This window comes from Nicrophorus vespilloides, unplaced genomic scaffold, assembly GCF_001412225.1.
Source record: "Nicrophorus vespilloides isolate i.1.1-1 unplaced genomic scaffold, Nicve_v1.0, whole genome shotgun sequence".
Classification (NCBI taxonomy): domain Eukaryota; kingdom Metazoa; phylum Arthropoda; class Insecta; order Coleoptera; family Silphidae; genus Nicrophorus; species Nicrophorus vespilloides.
Window position 1 is genome coordinate 1 of NW_017096945.1, and position 20,621 is coordinate 20,621.

Below are 20,621 nucleotides of genomic sequence, written 5' to 3' on the forward strand. Positions count from 1 at the left end.
TTTAGCACAGGCGGTCTTGCCATTCTATACGAATCACTGCGGATGTGATTAACGCACAGAATGACCTGGTATAATTAATACCTTGCATCCATATAACGAACAAAAAAAATCTTTAGGGAATTCAATTATTGAGTGTTAATTGCTTATTATTTGAAATACTCACAACTCATCGTCATCAGTAGATCTGTGGTTTTCTATTTCACTAAATTTTACTGGAAAATTGTTGAAAATCCGTGAATTTACACGAATTTGTAATCAAGACGAAGTTATCTTAAGCGAGAGACGCGCACTACTGTGGCGTGAGGACGCCACAATCGTGCCAACTTCGACCGAACTTGTCTTTTTTTTTTGCAATAAAAATGCATTGTTGCTAACTTCCCGAGCTCGAAATTTGACAAAACAAAGATAAAAATTGAGGGAGGGGACGCGTCCTTTCGCCATTTTGAAAACGACGCAATTTCTAATTAATTAACCCACTTAATTATAAGCGATACTTTGATTTTTAATGATATAATGAAAATTTTAATTAAGCCGTATGCGCGATTGATCATTTTCTAAACGTTGTATGTTAATCAACTTTTTATTTATTAAATATCAATTAATAACTCACTGTCAATTGCCAAAATCCAATTGGATTGTGCTCTCCGGTTATGGATTTCACAAAACACGATGTAATTCACTGGATTTGAATGGATTACACAACAATTTTGAACATTCAAAACGGGACCGCACGCCGACTCAAAGAACACCTATCGTCGACTGAGCATCAATCCCGCGCAAAATTAGCGTCCTCCCACCACCTTCGTAGTAAGTGTTACCAACTGATTTGATTCAAATTGTAGACTTAATCTAATATATTAATTGTGCAAACTAATTGAAATATTGAAGCAATTTTCTTTTGTCTGTTTTGTTAATGATTTGATTAGGTTGAAAAGAATCACATCATGTTATATGATCTGTGAGAATAAATATTTATTTGCTACTACACCACATAAAATATGGATTATAAATATAATCGTCATTAGTAAATATATGTATATATAGATGTATATATATATAGATTATATATATATTACGAATTATTCAACATTTACTTAATACAAAATAGAGATCACAATTAAAAAAGAAGATGAAATGATTGATAAACATAAAAAAAACAATATAATAATAATATGATTATAGAAAGTAAATCAAAATTAAAATCCATATAATAACCAACGAAAAAAGAAACATCCTATTGCTTATGTAAAACGATAGATATATAGAATAATGAAAGAGAACAGAGGAGATCTCGAATCAAAAGTATATTAGCCTCGCGTCATTCGGACTTTGTTCAACTGGACAGTACGGACACTTCATTCTAAAAAGAGAAACGTTAATTGATCCCGTCACGAATGCTACCGCGCTTACTTGTTGCCCGTGCACAGCTTATCCAGGGCGTCCTTGGAGATGACGTGGCCGCAGATCAGTCGCATCGGAGGATTCGTCTCTGTCGACTGCTGCCTGAGGATGGGGCAGGCGAACATTGAATGATATCGCGCTTCTGTTCCCAAATCAATCTCGATCTTCAAACACGGATGTCGTAAAAAAACAATGTACTGATAGTTTGCGGTGACCACTCTTACCGGCAACTCGTCGCGGCCATTCCAAATGCCAGCAACCTGCCTTTGCATCATAACCTGCTTTATATTGAGCAACGCAGGTATGGCGGTGCATCCAGCATTAACGCAGGTGCTCAGAGGACTGTGAACGCTGACCCCCAACATCCTGCATGCGTCCTTCGTGAACACCTCGTAAACGTCCATCCACATCTCTGAATCGAGCAGGAGACCGCCGTACGGTGACGTCCCTATACCGTTCGGCACGAAGAGCAGCATTCCCATCAACGTTTGTATATCTAAAACGGACAAATCATCTTTACAAGGCAAAGCCAGAAAATGTATGATATCGATAATATTTCACCTTTCTCGTGACGATCCACGAACTGCCTGAAATGAGTGCGAGCGTACGTTATGGCATCAGTCTGATGGTTGGGACCTTTCTTCAACAACTCGATGAACCTGAGTCGATGCAGCTTGAACTCGAGCGAAGACTCGATGCCGTACAGCGCTTCCCTGTTGGCCAGAGACCAAGCCAACGCCGGCTCAAGATTTCGATCCTTCAAACTGTCCAGGATGTGATTCAGCTCCGTGAACGGCTCACGCTCTTGAAACTCGACATCCTGCAGATCGGATTCCTGAAAAGCAATTGGAATAAGTACAACATCTACTATAGTTGTTATTGTTACCTTGGCCAACTCGTCGGCAACATCCCTCATTCCCTGCCTGTAAAAATGCTGACAGATGACCTTGTTGATCAGCTCGAGCTTTTCTTGTCCGGCGAAGACATCCTCGCGGCTGGTTGCTGCGAAATCGGACACGAAGTTCCTGTCGATGGCCTTGCCCACCTTGGACACCGTTCCGTGCAGATCCCTGTGATCAGTAGCCAAACGCGAGATCGTCTCCTTCACCTTCGACATTGCCGCAGCAAGCAAATCCTTTTGGCCGATCGTAAGCTCATGGTCTTCCGGTGCTTAAATTAAACGACAAAAATAAGTCGCAAATGCGTATGGCAACAAAACGAAAACAACAGTATATTTAAATAACAAAACAAACGAAAAGTACTTGAACTTGAATTGTTGACATATAAAATTCTGATTACTTGTATTTATATATTTAGATTTTTGTGCACAAGACAACCCCCAATCAAATGCATTTATTTTTTATATAATTTCAGAATTGATTAAAAATCAAGTGACAATGACTAATTGAAATAGAAATTGGCTCATCTAAAAGCTTAAAAATCTATTTGCATATTGGACGGTGCCATGACAATACAAGACAAAGGCGCGTGTTCTTTGTTTATTTAAACGAAAAGTCAAAGTCACACTGACAGGTGTCAAAATTGCCTAAAGTAAATATTATGATTTGGCAGAATAATAACAACGCAACGTGATCCCGTTCAATTATGTCTTTTCGTTGTTATTGTTGTCGCATGCAGATTGATATGATGGAATGAACGAAAGAAGAAATGGTGAGAGAGAAAGAAGGAAAGAGGAAGAAAGATAAAGGAACGGAATTCAATTCTGGCCAGTGCAGAAGTTGTTCGTTACAAGTGCGTTACGAGTGTGACAGCTCACCATTTTCTAATTCCACTTTGAGATTTTCAATATAGAGGACGAGATCCTGGAGAGTGCGACCTGCATGCTCGTTGATGCTCTGGAACTTGGTCGTGACCTTATCAACTTCACGTTCGACGGCGCAACAGCCCTCCATTGAGATGAGCTTCTCTCGTTGCTGATTTCGGTGTGCGAGTGGTATTTTTAAACCGCGTGGACGAACGAGGATATTATTAAACAAGCAAATAATTACACACTGCTCGACGGGAGACGACTGAAGTACAACCAAGCAAAGAACTAACTGTTGGAGGAAGAGAGACCAGTACAACCTACGAAACTTTCTCCAACTTCCAATGACAGCCAGTCCAGGTCCGAAAAACCAACCGACAAACAACAAAGCTGAACAAAGCGCAGAACTTGGATCCCTTTGATCTGCTGCCAACTTCAATCCGGATACGCATCGCACAACAGCAATAACAACAACAAAGAAAACAACATTATTATTATCTCCTTTCTATTTTTGTTGTTTCTCTTCATTTCTGTTGTTTGTCTCTATCTGTAACTTTATTTATTTTTTTTGTTTGTTTTCGTTCTGTTGTTGCGGACGCCGTCGTCGTAACTCCACGTTCATTTCTCTTGGACTTTAGGATATAGAAAGAGGATAAAGGTGGCACCGACACGTTGTCGCACCAAAAGTGCTGCAATTCTCCTCCAAAACCTAAGGCTCTTATGCAATTCAACGTGGTTAGCTTGTTTTCCGTGATGATGGAAACTCTCGTGAATTTCAAACGTAAGTGCTCCTCATCATCTCTCCTCGTTCACCCAGATCTCTCATCGAAGCTATAACTTCACGCTGATCTGTCAACTTGCTGTCAGAGCGCGAGAGAGAATCAGTAAAGTTGAAAGTTGAGAGAAAGAGAAGAAGGTTAGTTAGTGTATGTGTGTGTGTCTGTTTTGGAAGTATTTATTTTTTCGATCGTACGTAAATACGTATTTTACATACACGCATATTATGTACATACATTTGTAAATATATATATATATATATGTACGAACACACACACACAAACACTCGCACGGACACACACACACACACTCACACATAGTAAATACAGTGAGAGTGAGGGGGAAGCAACCTTAAGGGCGTAAGATGTGAATTTGGTGTTGTGTTTTTTTTTTGTCCGTCCCCCCTATAAAATCGCACCGCGAATTTCGCCCGTTCGCTTTCGAATAGAAACCCGAAAAAAAAAAAAAAAATTGTATATTGAAATTTAAGGAAGGAAATTAGAAGGCAAGATGCAACAGCCTGAGTGTTGTGATGAATCCTTTGAGGGTGACAAACTGTCCTGGTCCGAACTGAAGGGGGTTGTCAGTGAACTGAGAAGGCAGTTGTCCTCGCTGTCAACAATGGTACCAACAAATATATCATTTCGAAATCTGCAGGATGGTAGGACAAGGATATATTTCTTGAGCACACCTGGTAATGGATGTGAAAGCACACTGCTGTACTCTGATGTGCCCACAGAGGGGCAGCTGACTCACAGGCTGCAGTGGCACTGCGTGTTTGAATCAAATTTCCCCACTGTCGCAGCGGGGAACAAGTTCTCAAGGGAGGAACAGTTGCTTTGGGAAAGGAAACGATTGGCCACATGGGGAATTAACTCATATGAAATACATCCAGAGTCAGGGAAGATTGTCTTCCCTGCCAGCAGCAGCTTGTTTCAATGTGTTGACAATGGATACTCAGTATGTGCATTTAATATTTAGAAATTTTCATTTAACATTTGTTACATGTGTTGTTCCCAATTTAGACAGGCCCGTTGTTTCCGACGAAGCTACGAATGATGTCGTGCGGAGCGAAGCTCAACCCACAGATCTGTCCGTCCAATCCGGATCTCGTGGCTTACATCTGCAACCACGACATCTGGCTGTCGCATACCGTATCAGGATGCAACGTTCGACTCACCTACGCCCACAAAGGCGGAAGAAACTTGGCCGACGATCCCCTCTGCGCCGGTGTGCCCTCCTACGTGATGCAAGAGGAGTTCTGCAGGTACCAAGGATACTGGTGGCAACCCGCAGCCCAGAACGGAGTGTACAGGATCCTCTACGAGGAGGTCGACGATGGTGATGTGAAAATATTTTGCCTGCCATCCTCGCAATCCGGTTCCGGAGAGGTCGAGGAATTTCGGTTCCCTAGGGCGGGCAGTCCCAACTCAAAATCGTATTTGAAACTGATTGAATTCCGCGTGAGCGACACTAGGCAAATCACGGACATTGTAATGCTGGAATTGCAGTTCAGCATCAACATGCTGTTCCCGTGGGTCGAGTACATCGTGCGGGCCGGTTGGTCTCCGGACTCTGAGTACATCTGGGTGCAGCTTCTGGATAGGAAGCAGCAACGTCTGGAACTCGTCCTTCTGTCACTGAACAACTTTACGGAGGTTCTGCCTATGTACGACGAAGGAAGCAGCAACCCGGGCGACATCGGTAATCCAATGGTTCAAGTTATCTATTCGGAGGAATCGAACGTTTGGGTGAACGTGCACGATCTTCTTTACTTCTTACCTGCGAAAGAGCAGCACAACGAGATCGAGTTCATATGGGCGAGCGAGGAGACGGGCTACAGACATCTGTATCTGATATCTGCGCAGATCATGCCCTGCACGAACGGCCTCACCGAACCAATGGATTACGTCTCGTTGCAACCGAAGATCTTGCAGAAGATCGCGCTCACGAGCGGCGAATGGGAGGTGCAGGAGAAGGGCATCTGGGTGGACAACGAACGGCAGCTCGTCTACTTCATCGGTCTGAGGGAATCCGTCCTCGAGAAACACCTTTACGTCGTATCGATGCGGCGGCCAGGCGAAGTACGGCTGCTCACGATGCCAGGATTCTCGTACGTCGTCGACTTCAATAAGGTGAGAACCTGCAACATATCAAGAGTATCAGCGCTTTTCACTAATGCAATTTCTCATTTATTTATTTACCATCATTAAAGGAATGCACGATGATGATCGCCGTCTACAGCAACATCGAGAAGATCCCTGCGTGTCAGGTGTTCCGGATAACGCACACCGATTGGACAGCCGACGGGGTGGAACTTACGCCGTTGGGTTACCTGCAGGAATCTTCTTCGTTTGTAAATAGGAACTACTGTCCGAAACTGTACACGCATTCGATCTCTTCAGGCCATAGTCTGTACGCCATGGTGTTCAAGCCACACAACTTCACGCCGGGAAAGAAGTACCCCACAGTACTGAACGTTTACGGGGGTCCCGAAGTGCAATTGGTTTCAAATACGTTTAAGGGGATGCGGCAATTGCGGTTACACATGCTGGCCGCCCGAGGTTACTGCGTTATCGCAATCGATTCAAGGTTCACATTTTTTTGCTGCATTTCTTCTTCGAGCACAACAAAATAATTGATATTTTTTGCAGAGGTTCGCGGCACAGGGGTTTGGAGTTCGAGTCGTATCTGAGGGGGAAAATGGGAACGGTGGAGTTGAGTGATCAAGTGGAGGTGCTGAAGTGGCTATCGGATAAGTTGGGCTACATAGACACTGAAAGGGTGGCCATCCACGGATGGTCGTACGGTGGATACTTAAGTCTGATGGGTTTGGTGCAGCATCCGGACGTGTTCAAAGTTGCCATAGCTGGTGCTCCTGTAACCAACTGGATGCTGTACGACACCGGTTACACCGAACGCTACATGGACCTACCCGATCACAACCCTCAAGGCTACAACGAGGGATCGGTGCTCAATTACATCAACAAATTTCCCGAAGAGTGAGTTGCATTCACCGTCAATATCAACAATTACATTTATATATATATTGTTTTCTGCAGGGAGAATCGCCTTTTAATTATACACGGTCTGATCGATGAGAACGTGCATTTTTATCACACCAGTCAACTGGTCAGCTGCATGATCAAAGCGGGGAAACCGTACCAATTGCAGATCTACCCGAACGAGAGGCATTCGTTGCGCCATTTGGATGCCAGCAAACATTACGAAACCACGCTGCTGTCCTTCCTCCAGAATCATCTTTAAGCGAATAATAAATGCAAGATGCAAGAAAAGAAGACAAACACATACACACACATAAAACATATATACAGAAGAAATTTTTAAAGGGAAAAGAAGTATTAAGTATTAATAACTTTTCGTGTAAATATAGTTGCTTTTAATTACTGTCCCTCCTCGACAAGAAACAAAAGGAAATAATCACAACAACCGCGCCCGATTGATTGATTGATTGTACGTCTTAAACGAAAACAAATTTATTATTGAAGAACAAAGCCGATTCTATATATATTTTTTTTTTCTCCTCTCCAAACACTTTAACTCTCGTGTAAAATATGAAATTAGTGTTAGTTATTTATATTGATTTTTTTTTTCTTATGAAATAAAACTGATTGTTTTTATTGTTTTCTCGATTCGTTTCTATTCTCCTTCATAAAATACAATTTTCTCAACTTGAATGAAGTTCGAAAATTTTTGATCAAACGGAAAATGTAATGATTGCACGGTAGGTAAATAATGATATCGTCAAAATTGTAAACGTCAAAATTAACTGCGTTGCATAAATTTCGAGTATATCTTAAATTATTGTATAATATGGGTATTATTTACGTTTAATTGGGTTTGTGCGTAACTATTATATGATGTTGTGTTGCCTTAGATTTCAGCGAGAGTTATCACACGCGCAAGGAGAAGTTGTCCAATCTGCAGGTGCCGAATCTCGGCGAAGTCAGGCAAAGTTTAGGCAATAATCTAAGCAATGTCTTCTTCGCCGCTTGCCCGGATTCGCTCAAAGAGGACATGGCCATCGCCAACAAACTGCAAGGTCCTGGCGATAACCTTTGGTCTTCACCGAGCGACCTCCTCATCAATAAACTCGTGCTGAAGCCGCCGTTGACAAACAAGCACATCAAGGCGTTGACGCACGAAGGCATCCTGGAGATTGGTTACGAGGTGGAACTGAAACTGGAGCGTATCCGAGAGGAAGTGCTGAAGAAGGCTTTGAACGACCAGGAGAAGACGCTGAGGTTCCTCGCCGCCAGAGAGACCGAAAAGGCTGTAGCGGAGGCCGTCGCAAGGGAACAGGAACTCTTCCGATTGAAACTGATGCAGCTGAACGATGAATTCGAAGTGCTCGTCCAAGAGTTGTTGGCCAAAGTGGAGGCGAGACTGAGGGAAACTTACGAAGAGATGTTGGCCGAAGAGACGGAGCGTATTTTGAGAGAACAAGAAATTCTGTGGACGCAGAAGATAGAGCAGGCCGTCGAGGAAACTGTCATTACGTTGACAACGAAATTCTTGGAGGAATTGGAAAAGCAGGAACGCGAAATGACCGAAGTCTTCAACGCTAAATTAGAGTAAACTTACAGCAAGTTGCAAGACGCGACTGTTTGCTTATCGTTGTTTAATATTTTCAGGGCCCAAAGGGAGATGTTCTTGGCGGAAGCGGAAAAAGATGCGGCAGTCTTTGAAGAACTTTTGAAACGGCTGAAGCACAACCTGCAATGTAACAACATCGCCAATCTGATGTACGTCCTCTGCGCAGAAAGACGCAAATGCTATTTGGAACAGAAGGATCTTCTGGACACGTTCGAGAAGAAGGTGGATTTACTTGAGCAGAATCAGAATTTCCTCAATCGCGAAATGGATAAGGTGAACGGATATTGGAAAACATTTCTTACGTAACATTCATTGCTTTCTTTTTAACAGCTCAAGCAACAAAAGGAGGAAAAGGAGAAGAAAATTCGAGTGAGATTCATCTTAATTTTTTACTGTGATTATTATTAATTAACTTTATTTTTGTAGATTCGTGAGCAGTGCATGCTCGGTGTTCTGGAACAGTTCCAGAAGTTCATAAATTTCGCGCTCAGAGCAAATCCGACGCAAGCCGAATTCCTGCTGAGCATCCAGAAGATGATGACGTTCGAATTGGTGCAAGCTGTTGCGGCTACGGATAAAGAGGGGCGTCCGGTGCGGCAGTTGATGCCCTGGAGGACAACTTCAGGTCCGTTCAGTTTGCTGAAAAACACGCCGAAGAAGAAAATCATCGACAAATATCACGATTGTTTGAACGAACTTCCAACGCCGCGCGACTCGAATGCATCCAACGATGAGCTGCTGGCGATCACCTTTAACGATAGGTTGTACGTGAGGGAGGACTTCAGGAATCGCGTCGCGGCCGGAATTCCGATCAGAAAATCGAGCATGATTTGGAACAAGGAGGTGGAGAATCTGATCAACATTCTTAAAGATACGGACGAGGTGTCGCTTCAGTTGGGCATAGGGTCGGCGTGTTTCAAGGACGACAGCAGCGTCTCCATCGTACCGAATCTAAGATCCAATTTGTCCAACGTTCACTTCACGAAGGTGAGCGCGGAAACGGAAAGCGAGAACGTTGGTATTCTGGCGACGCAGGATTCGTTGGAGATGCAGAAGTCTGTAAACAGGACGACGACCGATGCCGTTTACGTTTGTACTCCATCCGGATGCGCTCTGCTCGCCGTTCCCGACTCGCTAACGGTCGTTAAAAACGTGGAGAAATCTGATAAGGAGAACACGAATATGGAGACTGTGCATATGAACTGCAGCCACGACACTCTGAATTTGAGCGAGATCAGGAAGATTAGATGTTCGGTGAACGATGATAGTAGTTTTAAAACGTTATCGGCGGAGACGATTCAGCTGCGCGAAATGAAGCGGCAGAAGAATAAATTGGAGGAGGAAAGCAGATTGCTTTGCAAGCCGGTGCCGGAGCATCGAAAGCCGCCTAAGATGAAAGATCAGCATTCGCAACGGCAGAGTTTACTATCCAGGATGTACATTCATAGAGACTCATTAGAATTACTCAGGGCAAACGTCAACTACGATGAGGTTAAAGTCAAGGACTTGGTGCGACCGAAGGAGACGTCCAGCTCGTTCATGTTAATCAATATGCCTTTGGTCAGAGGAGATAACGATAGGCAGAATATCGATTTCTCGCACGTGGCTGAAGTGTACTCACCGTCGTCGCCTAGCGGGATGCGATCCTCGAACAAGGTCAGAAAGTTATTTGAGCCTTGCAAACCGCCGCCGAAAGAGTCTCAAATCCAGGACGACGTCTCCATAGCCTCGACGAATTCCCAATTCCACGCTCGCATCATTGGCAACGCCCATGGAAACGAGCACAACGAGACGGGACACGACTTCACCGTGCATCGCATCCATTCCATTGTCGATCTATTGAAAACCGATGACAGCCTCATTAGGTTATTCACGCGTTGCCATCAATAAACATTAATTCACTTAATGGCTCTTTAGTCTAATTTCTATAAACGCGATCGATCTGGGGAAGTCTTCCTTCTCCCATTTCAATTAGTTCAGGTCAGTCAGTTGGCGAGATGGGTTCGATGATGAAAGCGCTGATACCGTTGCACATCATTTCAGTGTGCTTGGGTATAACCACCTTCAAGGTGGACTCAAAGGGCTACGGCAAATCGCGTTGGCGCAAATACGTCATTCTCACCGTTATCTGCTTTTACTTTGTAGCGGCCTCCGTTTCTGCCTATTTCTTCGCCCTGACCTCTCCGTCGCTGATCCCGCAAACGTTCCTCCTCGAGTACGTCTTCGGTTATTTCCAGATCATTACCATCTGGGGTTCGGCCATTTACTATCAAGATTTACACCTCGAACTGATGGCCGCATTGAGCGTCGTCGACAAGAGACTCCACAAGTTGGGCATTTGGTTGTTCTACGCTGATCTGAAGAAGTACGTGCTGAGGAGGATCTTGTTTCACGTCGGAGCCATCATCGTCATCATTTCCTTGCAACTATACACAGACAGAAACATGAGATTCGGTAGCAAAGAGACGATCTTCTTCATGGCCCTGTTTTACGTACCGATAATCATTAGCTTCGGCGTCGTCGAAAACATCGGCATATTCATTAACATCCTCAAAGAACGTTTCAAGATTCTCAATGCTCAAGTTGAAGAATTGAAGGGCGACAACGTCGGTGATTCGAAGAAGCTGGATGTACTTCGTCTCGTTTGTCCGATACATTTGGAACTGACGCACCTGGCCAAGGGCATCTCCAGATGTTTCGGTTTCACGCTCCTCCTAACTTTCAGCGTCAACTTCATCACCATCATGATCGGCTGTTACATCATCTGCGTTGCGTTTCAGTACCTCAACAGAAACCTGGTGCTGATTGTCGTCCCGCAAACGCTCTTGGGTATTGCCACTTATTTGGTCAACACATATTATCTCTGCTATTGCGGCCAATCGGTCGTCAGAGAAGTAAGTAGAATACATGTAGAAACGACGATCAATACATACTGTGTAATAAAATACAATTTACATTTCAGTGCAACAGGACAGGCTTACTATTGCACGCACTGGACTTTGAGGAAATAAAGGTGAAGGATCAGATACAGATGTTCTCGATGCAGATCCTGAATGAAGACCTGCAGTTCACAGCGGCCGGCTTCTTTTCCGTCGATTACAGCCTGCTGTTCTCGATAATCGGCGGTCTGACCACCTACATCATCATCCTCATTCAGTTCTCGACGAATTCGGGCGAGTCCATAAACCGCTACTATGAGAACGCTTGATAAGTTTTTTTTATTAAAACCAAAAATACATTTTCTTCTCATAGAAAATAAAATTAAATATTTACAATTTGTTTACAGTAAAAAAAAATCAATTAAATTAAGTATTAGGTATTAGAGAACTTAACCGGAGAAATCGCTGTGATCGAAGAGCGTCTGATCGTAAAGCGAGGCTCGGACTTTCCTTCCTGCGAAGTACCTTCCGTTGAGAGCGTCCCTCGCACTTTCCGCTTCTGAAAATCAAACGATCGATTAGAAACAACAACAACATCGCAATTAGATTTCATTCGTTACCTCTCGTTTGCGCAAATTCAACAAATATTTTCACAACCACATTGTCGTCGTCATCTTCTGATTGCTTCTCGTTGTAAATAATAACGCGTTCTACGCCACCGAATTTACTGCACTCCTCTTGTATTTCTTCCTGAAGCGATTCATCGACATCATCTGGCCCCACCATGTTCCTCAGTATCACCACTCTGGAATCCACTTTCCTCATGAGTTTCTGCATAACCAGATGACGCGCGTTTTGACCCTTTATCGACATGTTCTCCTGCTGCTGCAAAGTCTGCGGCTCGTTCTGATCTAATAGTTTTTTTTGTAATTCCTCCTGTTGTTTCAGTTGCGCCTCTTGCGCTCTTTTTATTGCTTCTTGCTGTGAACTCGAATTCACCATGGATATTGCTGTGGGTGTGATTACGGTAGGTGGCGGGATGACAGGCTGCGAGGCGACGGGTTTCGTGAGCTGCGGTATGGCAACGCCCGGTGGAGGTATATAAGGCATACTGGGTGTAGTTATCGGAGGATTGTTGGGTAGTTTGGTAAGTCCCAAGGCGACGGCGTTGCTCGCCACCGCATCCATAGCTTGAATTTTAGCTGTGGCAGCGGCTGCGGCCACAGCTGCTGCAGTCGGCATAATACTGGAACCTGATGAAGGGCCCATTAGAGCATTAGGAGGCGTAATAGCCCTACCAACGCGCAGGAATTGCCCTCCCAAATCAAATAGATTCATACTGGCTATCGCTTCATTTGCGGCTTGAGTTGTTTCGTACTCGATAAAACCGTAGCCTTTATGTTTGTGAGCGGAGCTCCCCTGCGCCAATTTACAGTAAATGATAGGTCCGAACGCCTCGAATACGCTGCAACGGAATGAATTAGTAACATCCTAAGAGTTATCATTATGCATGCGTGCTGCTTTTAGTTATTAGTTACCTCTTGATATCCTCCTCCGTCAGATCTGGGTGTATAGATGCGACGTAAATCCGATTGTAGTTCTTTGCCTCCTCCTGTATTTCATCGATGACTGTTTGGGCTTGCGGCATGTTACTTGGTCTGCCGACCACCTTGATGTTCCTTCCGCCAATCATGACACCGTTCATCTGTTCCAACGCCAGTTGAGCCGCCTCCGGGATTTCGTACTCGACGAATGCGAAACCCTTGTGCTTCTGCGTAACCGGATCCCAGGACATGTTGATAGACTTGATCGGTCCAAAAGGCAAGAATGATTGCCTGATCGTGTCCTCCTTCAATTCAAAACTGATGCTCCCAACGTACACCCTAAACATCGTTTCAACAACCTAACATTTTTATGCGTTCCAGAATAACGTGACGAATAGTATGGTTCAGTAATATTATTATTATGATACGAACGGATAGTTGTCTTGGGTGCATTTGGAGAGAGAGAAATGATGGGAGAGGAGAGGGTAGAGGGAGCGGTTTAGGCGAGGTGATGACGATTAGTTAAAACAGTTTTATTATTAGGATTAATCAGATCTTATCAGCTAAAGACGATTCATCAGTCGGAGGAGGAGGAGGATTCCGCCTCAACTCGACAACTTCAATCATATTATCTAATTATATCATCACTTAATCACTAATAACTTTGTTTTTAGAGACATGGTATATATAGAAATATATAGATAGATTTTTGTATGTTTTTTAAGTAAGTAATGGTTGGTGCTAACCTGCACATGAGGGCGAGAGCCTGCTGCCGTTGAACCTGCGTCCTCTGACTAGCCATTTGCTGTAACAACAACAGAGGAGACAAATGACAACTATACTGTGTTTCTCTTTTTTTCTCTAATGATTTTGTTTCGTTCTTTCTGTTTGCATTTTTTTTTTCTTTCTATAATGTTGACGTTTAACGCTCGACACGGGGGGCGAGCTCTCGCCCCCTGGGCGGGGCAACACCACCCACCACCACCAACCCACTAACCTGCACATCAACACCAGCACCTGATGCCGTTGGAACGTCTTATTTTTCTGCGAATTTGACACATTAGATAATAGCATAGATATGTTTTTCTTTTCGTATACATGGTAGTAACAAAAATAAAAAAAAATCGTTCAGTGCTTTTCTCTCTTCTCTTTTTGTAGCAACAATATTTTCAACGAAACAAAAAAAATAAAGTAATTATGAAATCATAGAAGCCTGACACATAAATCGATCGGACAAATGAAAACAACAAATGTGAAAGCAAGAACTGAAATGAAAGAAGCTCGAAACGAAAAGAAATAAATGATAAATAATAACCTGCTGCTGGTGTGCCAACGTTTGCTTCATGAGCACCATCTTTATGCTCTGCTCCATCGCGTATTTTTTCGCTTTGTTCACTGCCTCCATTTGATCGGTTGTTAGTTTGGGCAAAGAACCGCCCAGGATGCCAGCAATTGTATTGCTCCTGGCTCCAGGTCCTAAAACGTGAACTTTCAATTAGAACAAAAATTAAAGCATATTCAGATTAATTACGAGAGCAGTTCACACTCGAAATACCTTTACCTGGAATAACCTCTCCAGTTTGCATTATATCATAAATGTATGATACGCCGTTCGAAACATCTACAACAAAAAAAGAACAGATATGAAGACACTTCGATTCTATAGGTTCACTAAAAATTACTTTTCCTGCTCCCTTCAATAACAGGGAAAAACAAAAGTAATTAATATCATTATTTAATTATTTTTTTTTTAGTGTTAAAGAAGTCGACTGCTCGGAATTTAAAAAAAACCACCAAACAACATCCCCCCAAAAATATTTGAATTTTGATTGTTTGCATGTTTCAGTATTTAAGAGTGAAATCTTTCTTTTCATGTTTTTTTTGTGATAAATATTGTTTTTATGCAGCTAATTTGCCCTACTAGAGAAACAATCAACCTGAAATCATAAAACAAAACGGATATGTAATATAAAGAAACACACACAGTATATATAAATATGTGCATAATAAATCTGCGAACTTGAGAACTGGGATCGTAGATGTTTGGGGCGCTGCAAACGCATTTTTTAATCTGGAAACACAAAGAAAATAAAAACGAGCCATAAATTCAAACAAACAAAAAAAAAGTAATAGTAAAGACACACATATAGCCCGGTCTTGTCATATTCATTGAAACGGTTTTATAGTAAATATATGTATTTCATAGACATGTCTCTCTGAGATTTCTAGATTCCTACCATGTAACCGTGCGGTGGGTAACAACAACAACGATTACGGTTATTATGATTGTGTGTGATCTGGAATCCGGAAACGAACCAGCAAGCGCGCAACCAGAGGTTCTCAACACTCTGCAACATCTCAAGCAGACCGAAAAACAACTCACATTAGTTTAACCTTTTCCATTCTCAATTGCATTTGTATTCATTGATTTTGACTGCTTCATGACGAATTCAATTAAGTAGGCGTAAGGGTTACAAGTTCAGCTGTAGGACTCACCTTGTTTCGCGGGTTTCAAAATCGTCGTCGTCGTCGTACTAGCAGTGACCGTGGTCGTTGAGGTTTGCGGGACGTCCGAGGAGGAGGCGTCGTCCGCAACCTCTTCGGTACCTGGAGCTGGAGGCTCGGAATCCATGCTTTGCTCTTGATCCTACAAAAAAAAAAGTAGTATGTAAACAACAAAGTCGACGCTTTCGTTTCTTCTGTTTTTTTTTGTTTGTTTCACTCCACTCCGTTAATTTAAATTTTGCAAAAACGAGGACCTTTGTTAGTGGCAAATGAGAAATTTAAAGGGAACTTACGGAATTCGTGCCACCGTTTACACTGAGCATCGCACGTTGCCTTTCTCCTTTCGTAATTCTCTTTGAACAAAAATGATATTCCTTTACATAAAATGAACACAAAGTGGCTTTTGATACTTGCGAAGAGGACCACACCAATGGCAGATCGATGAATGGCATGAAGTTGGTGCGGACGAAAAAATCTGCGCGTCTTTCAGTATTGCCAACGTATCAAGCCGGAAAGTCACTACAACGTAAAGTTTATATTTACGTTCTGTGACTATAAATACAACAATGTTTATAAATTACATAAATTAATAATTAAAACTAATGTACTTATTTTAATATTAAATTAATTATAAATGCAACAATTTATTTCAAAACTATTGAAACACAAGAGAAAGTTTTAATCTGTTTCTATGTCAATGTCATTAACAAATGTATTTATGTCATCGTTACCTAGAAGATACCTTTTGCAGTATTCTTGATATTGCATCCTTCTAAACTTACAATGTTTGTAAATACTTTAGTATCAATGACATTATTTAGTTATTTGTTACTAAATGATGTAAATAAAAGGGACTAAAACGGACACAAAATCTAATAAAACTATTTATATCTTAAGGTTTCGGTCAATAGCCTAAGTATAATTACTAAAATTTCAACTTGTTCTATTTTTAGCAAAGAAATTATACTTTCTTCAAAACTTTCGCAAATATTCAATGAGAATCTAATGAGTTCATAGCAATAGAATTCATAATTTTAATATTAAATTCAAAATGAGTTTGAATTAATATAGTGTAGGTGTATATTTTATAGGATAGAAAGTAATACAAGTATTTATGCAGTCAGAGAGCAGTCAAAACAATTTTTATTCAAAAACCATTATGAAAAAAACATCAATACAAATGACTGTTTCCATTCGTTTAATATTCTTCGCCACCTTCTCCTTCGCCTTCGCCGGAGTCCATGCCAACTTCTTCGTAATCCTTCTCCAAAGCAGCAAGATCCTCACGAGCCTCAGAGAATTCACCTTCTTCCATACCTTCACCGACGTACCAATGGACGAAGGCGCGCTTGGCGTACATCAAGTCGAACTTGTGGTCCAAACGGGCCCAGGCCTCAGCGATGGCGGTGGTGTTGGACAACATGCAGACGGCACGTTGTACCTTGGCCAAATCGCCACCTGGGACGACAGTTGGTGGTTGGTAGTTGATGCCGACCTTGAAACCAGTTGGACACCAGTCGACGAATTGGATGGTACGCTTGGTCTTGATGGTAGCGATCGCAGCGTTGACGTCCTTGGGGACGACATCACCACGGTACAACATGCAACAGGCCATGTACTTTCCGTGACGTGGGTCGCATTTCACCATCTGGTTGGCTGGCTCGAAGCAAGCGTTGGTGATCTCGGCAACGGAGAGCTGTTCATGGTAAGCCTTCTCGGCGGAGATGACTGGAGCGTAGGTGACCAGAGGGAAATGGATACGTGGGTATGGCACCAAGTTAGTTTGGAACTCGGTGAGATCGACGTTGAGGGCACCATCGAAACGCAGGGAAGCGGTGATCGAGGAGACAATTTGACCAATCAGACGATTCAAGTTGGTGTAAGTCGGGCGTTCGATGTCCAAATTACGGCGACAGATATCATATATTGCTTCATTGTCGACCATGAAAGCGCAGTCGGAATGTTCGAGGGTGGTGTGGGTGGTCAAGATGGAGTTGTATGGTTCGACGACGGCGGTGGAGACTTGAGGAGCTGGGTAGATGGCGAATTCCAACTTGGACTTCTTTCCGTAATCTACGGAGAGCCTTTCCATCAACAAGGAGGTGAAACCGGAACCGGTACCACCACCGAAGGAGTGGAAGATGAGGAATCCTTGGAGTCCGGTACATTGGTCAGCCAATTTACGGATCCTGTCCAAAACCAAGTCGACGATTTCCTTGCCGATGGTGTAGTGACCTCTGGCGTAGTTGTTGGCGGCGTCTTCCTTGCCGGTGATCAATTGCTCGGGGTGGAACAACTGACGGTATGTGCCGGTACGGACCTCATCGACTACGGTTGGTTCCAAGTCGACGAAGACAGCCCTTGGCACGTGCTTGCCAGCGCCGGTCTCGCTGAAGAAGGTGTTGAAGGAATCATCTCCACCTCCGACGGTCTTGTCAGATGGCATCTGGCCATCAGGTTGGATTCCATGCTCCAAGCAGTACAACTCCCAACAGGCGTTACCGATTTGGACACCGGCTTGGCCAACATGGACTGAGATACATTCACGCTGTAAAAATACATAAATTTAATTTCATGATTCATCAAATTGAAACGCAATTTGCAATGCGCATTCGTTGAAATCGATTTTCATAGAAAATTCTAAAATGAAATTAATGAGAACCGGAAAAAGAATTATCTTTAATCGCATTAGATTTGATAAATAAATGACTATTATTAATCTAATTAGAACTAAAAGTCCAGAATCAAATTAGAAAGCCGACGCCTAGAAAATGCCAAGATGGCGTCTCCATTCGGCGTGGCTTCGAAAACCGGCCGGCGTCTATGCGAAATTAAAATTACTCCCAGAGATATCATTAATTCACGACAAAAATAAACCGATATTGGAAAAAAAAATTATAAACAATTTCTTACCATTTTGTTGAAGGTTTTGGTTTTTCTAAAACTGGATTAGAAGAATGAAGTTTCGAACGTTCAGCACGAGCTCGTAATGTGGCTGCCCAAACTGGAGAAACTGTGATGAACAAGAGCGAGCGCCGGCTATTTATGCACGTTGCTACGTCACGGCCAACGCCTCGGCCTCCCATTGGTGCACCGCCAACGGCCAATGCGTCATGGATGTTGCCAAATGCACCCACGCCGCGACGCCTTCGAAAAATCATTCAAAAACAACACCTAAATTAGACAAAACAGGCGACAAACAACATATCTCATCTATTTCGGCATTTCCACATCATTTCTAGTTATCGCGAACTTCGATAACAACGCAATTCGTAGTGCTTGTTAGTGCCAATTGATCTGACAACGTCGCGGTGAAAATAACGATTTTTCGGCGGTTCCGTTCTTCAAATTTTTGTTTTCCAAAGCCAACCGTTTCTTTTTTTCAATAGCAAATTGCGTATTTCCATTTAACGTTACTTATTATTACAAGAAATGTTGCTTTTCTCTAGAAATAAATCGAGGGCCTTTTGGGTAATGGTTCTAATATTAAGGGATTGGCTGGAAAATGGTTAAATTAAGGCAGATGCATTAAACATTTGAGGCCATCGTTCTTGTAACGGGTTCTTCGGAACGGAAAGGCAGACAGACACACCGTTTCACGCTCCGCGGATTTCTTTGGATGAACTCGATTCTGTGGATCCGTTGAGGAGGTCGTTACTCTTGGAAAGCTATTTTCGTTTCCCAAAAGGAAAATGTGCATGCTTCGAAAATAGTCTTCTCCTCCTGTTATTTTCATCCATTTTTAGTTGAATTCCTTCCTTATGGCTTCTGCGGAGGTTTTGAGTCACCAGACGGCGATATTGATTTTTTTAAAGGCTACGCAATGATCTCATCGCCTTATTTGGCTCTCTCACACTACATCGTACGCCGCCTGCTTATGTCATTCTTATTCGTTATGGAAATTATCGTTCCGTTGCCCACGTTATTATAATATGATCGTAGTGTGCACCAGAATGTTCACACAAACTGCTTCAATTAATCGTTTCAATTGGCCTAAATCAAACGTTTTCTCTCAACTTAATTAGATAATCATTCAACTGAATTAAGAAAAAACATCTTAATAGCCCAAATCTTGCTGTATTATTCCTAAAAAGTCATTCAACAGCGAAAGATGTTCAAAGTAACCATTTTTAGGTCACTCGCTGTATAGAAACTACAACGTATTGATTTTAACCACACAAGAGAAAAATCTTTCCATAATCCAACAAGAAATACGACAAAATAATGTTTAGTTTTCATACATTATAACCATTATTATTATTATAGAATTAGAGTTTAAGTCATAACATTAAGTTTAAGCCATCAAAATATTAAAAAAAAAACGAAAAACGTATTATTCAGAAAACATCGATAAACTTTTGACACAACTGTAGTCATTCCTATAAGAAAAGAAAACTTTCAATAGCTTCAATAACTGTTGTAAAACAAGTTAGTAAAATGTAAATTACTAAAACCAAGAAATATTTTCTTTCTTGAATAATTATGAGTTAATATCTAAAATATTCTTAGGTTCTTATTAATTAATGACTGCACTATGAAAATTGAGACCTTTTTAGTTTCGGCAGTGAAACGTGTAATCATATACAGACAGGATGTACGTGAGAATCAAGTCTGCCGTGCCAATCAACTACACCTAACAATTATTTTTTTTTATTTCGGCTATTGAACATCTGCTTTTACTGCATTTCCGCCCCAACGCGGCTTCGCCCTTATCGATTATCAACGCCCTTTTGGGATCTGGGTGACTCAGCTTGGAAACGGATCAATGGGAATGATATGTTTGTATGGTTTCCATTTGTGTCCTAGGCAACCCAATTAGCAAACAATATAATTAAAATAACGGATTCACAGTGGAACCTCGCATAACGAGCATTTCGCTTAACAAAATGAATTGTAAGAGAAATGACTCGCATAACGAGTGACGATGAGAAGAGAAGTCCCGGATTGGGCGCCTGATACATCATTTTTAAAACTTGTGTACACATATTATGTATATTTTATAATATGTTTTACTATACCAGCAAAAATCGGGAAATGCATATGAAAGCTGAATGTTTGGGGAATCTAACAAGTATCGACATATTACTGTGACATATTACTGCTCGAAAAAGTAGTGTTTTTACATTTCATTGA

At 42.2% G+C, this 20,621-nt stretch overlaps 6 protein-coding genes across 24 annotated transcripts; 3 read left to right on the forward strand and 3 right to left on the reverse strand.

Moving 5' to 3' along the window:
• Nucleotides 1–1,207: 1,207 nt before the first annotated feature.
• Nucleotides 1,208–3,626, reverse strand: LOC108558548 (protein RMD5 homolog A). Of its 2 annotated transcripts, XM_017915492.1 has the most exons (6): nucleotides 3,179–3,314; nucleotides 2,288–2,571; nucleotides 1,963–2,236; nucleotides 1,626–1,897; nucleotides 1,411–1,565; nucleotides 1,297–1,360 (listed from the first exon to the last, which is right to left on the reverse strand). In XM_017915492.1, the coding sequence occupies exons 1-6, from the start codon at nucleotides 3,312–3,314 to the stop codon at nucleotides 1,297–1,299; spliced, it is 1,185 nt and encodes a 394-aa protein (XP_017770981.1). The 2 variants fall into 2 exon arrangements, with proteins under 2 accessions (XP_017770980.1, XP_017770981.1); XM_017915491.1 differs by having other exon boundaries at nucleotides 1,208–1,360; nucleotides 1,411–1,897; nucleotides 3,179–3,626.
• Nucleotides 3,627–3,759: 133 nt separating this feature from the next.
• LOC108558547 (dipeptidyl peptidase 9) lies at nucleotides 3,760–7,267 on the forward strand. The gene is made up of 6 exons (XM_017915490.1): nucleotides 3,760–3,947; nucleotides 4,434–4,903; nucleotides 4,969–6,078; nucleotides 6,159–6,535; nucleotides 6,598–6,945; nucleotides 7,006–7,267. Exons 1-6 carry the CDS (start codon nucleotides 3,887–3,889, stop codon nucleotides 7,208–7,210), a joined length of 2,571 nt encoding a protein of 856 aa, XP_017770979.1. The 5' UTR covers nucleotides 3,760–3,886; the 3' UTR covers nucleotides 7,211–7,267.
• Nucleotides 7,268–7,692: 425 nt separating this feature from the next.
• On the forward strand, nucleotides 7,693–10,534 carry LOC108558553. Its single transcript, XM_017915514.1, is given in 3 exon segments — nucleotides 7,693–8,833; nucleotides 8,891–8,929; nucleotides 8,987–10,534. Coding segments are annotated over 3 exon segments (2,355 nt in total). The 5' UTR covers nucleotides 7,693–7,981; the 3' UTR covers nucleotides 10,451–10,534.
• Nucleotides 10,476–11,821, forward strand: LOC108558552 (putative gustatory receptor 28b). Its single transcript, XM_017915513.1, has 2 exons — nucleotides 10,476–11,454; nucleotides 11,523–11,821. The coding sequence occupies exons 1-2, from the start codon at nucleotides 10,558–10,560 to the stop codon at nucleotides 11,766–11,768; spliced, it is 1,143 nt and encodes a 380-aa protein (XP_017771002.1). The 5' UTR covers nucleotides 10,476–10,557; the 3' UTR covers nucleotides 11,769–11,821.
• Nucleotides 11,822–11,823: 2 nt separating this feature from the next.
• Nucleotides 11,824–15,940, reverse strand: LOC108558549 (poly(U)-binding-splicing factor half pint). 18 transcript variants are annotated; one of them, XM_017915494.1, is made up of 9 exons: nucleotides 15,899–15,917; nucleotides 15,782–15,841; nucleotides 15,480–15,630; nucleotides 14,515–14,604; nucleotides 14,299–14,459; nucleotides 13,981–14,027; nucleotides 12,978–13,322; nucleotides 12,060–12,904; nucleotides 11,824–11,998 (listed from the first exon to the last, which is right to left on the reverse strand). In XM_017915494.1, exons 2-9 carry the CDS (start codon nucleotides 15,809–15,811, stop codon nucleotides 11,889–11,891), a joined length of 1,779 nt encoding a protein of 592 aa, XP_017770983.1. In that variant the 5' UTR covers nucleotides 15,812–15,841; nucleotides 15,899–15,917; the 3' UTR covers nucleotides 11,824–11,888. The 18 variants fall into 18 exon arrangements, with proteins under 18 accessions (XP_017770983.1, XP_017770991.1, XP_017770985.1 ...); XM_017915502.1 differs by lacking the exon at nucleotides 13,981–14,027 and adding an exon at nucleotides 13,730–13,788 and having other exon boundaries at nucleotides 11,825–11,998; nucleotides 15,903–15,940; XM_017915496.1 differs by lacking the exon at nucleotides 13,981–14,027 and adding an exon at nucleotides 13,730–13,788 and having other exon boundaries at nucleotides 11,825–11,998; nucleotides 15,917–15,935.
• Nucleotides 15,941–16,599: 659 nt separating this feature from the next.
• On the reverse strand, nucleotides 16,600–18,512 carry LOC108558554 (tubulin alpha-1 chain). Its single transcript, XM_017915515.1, has 2 exons — nucleotides 18,402–18,512; nucleotides 16,600–18,036 (listed from the first exon to the last, which is right to left on the reverse strand). The coding sequence occupies exons 1-2, from the start codon at nucleotides 18,402–18,404 to the stop codon at nucleotides 16,687–16,689; spliced, it is 1,353 nt and encodes a 450-aa protein (XP_017771004.1). The 5' UTR covers nucleotides 18,405–18,512; the 3' UTR covers nucleotides 16,600–16,686.
• Nucleotides 18,513–20,621: the final 2,109 nt, after the last annotated feature.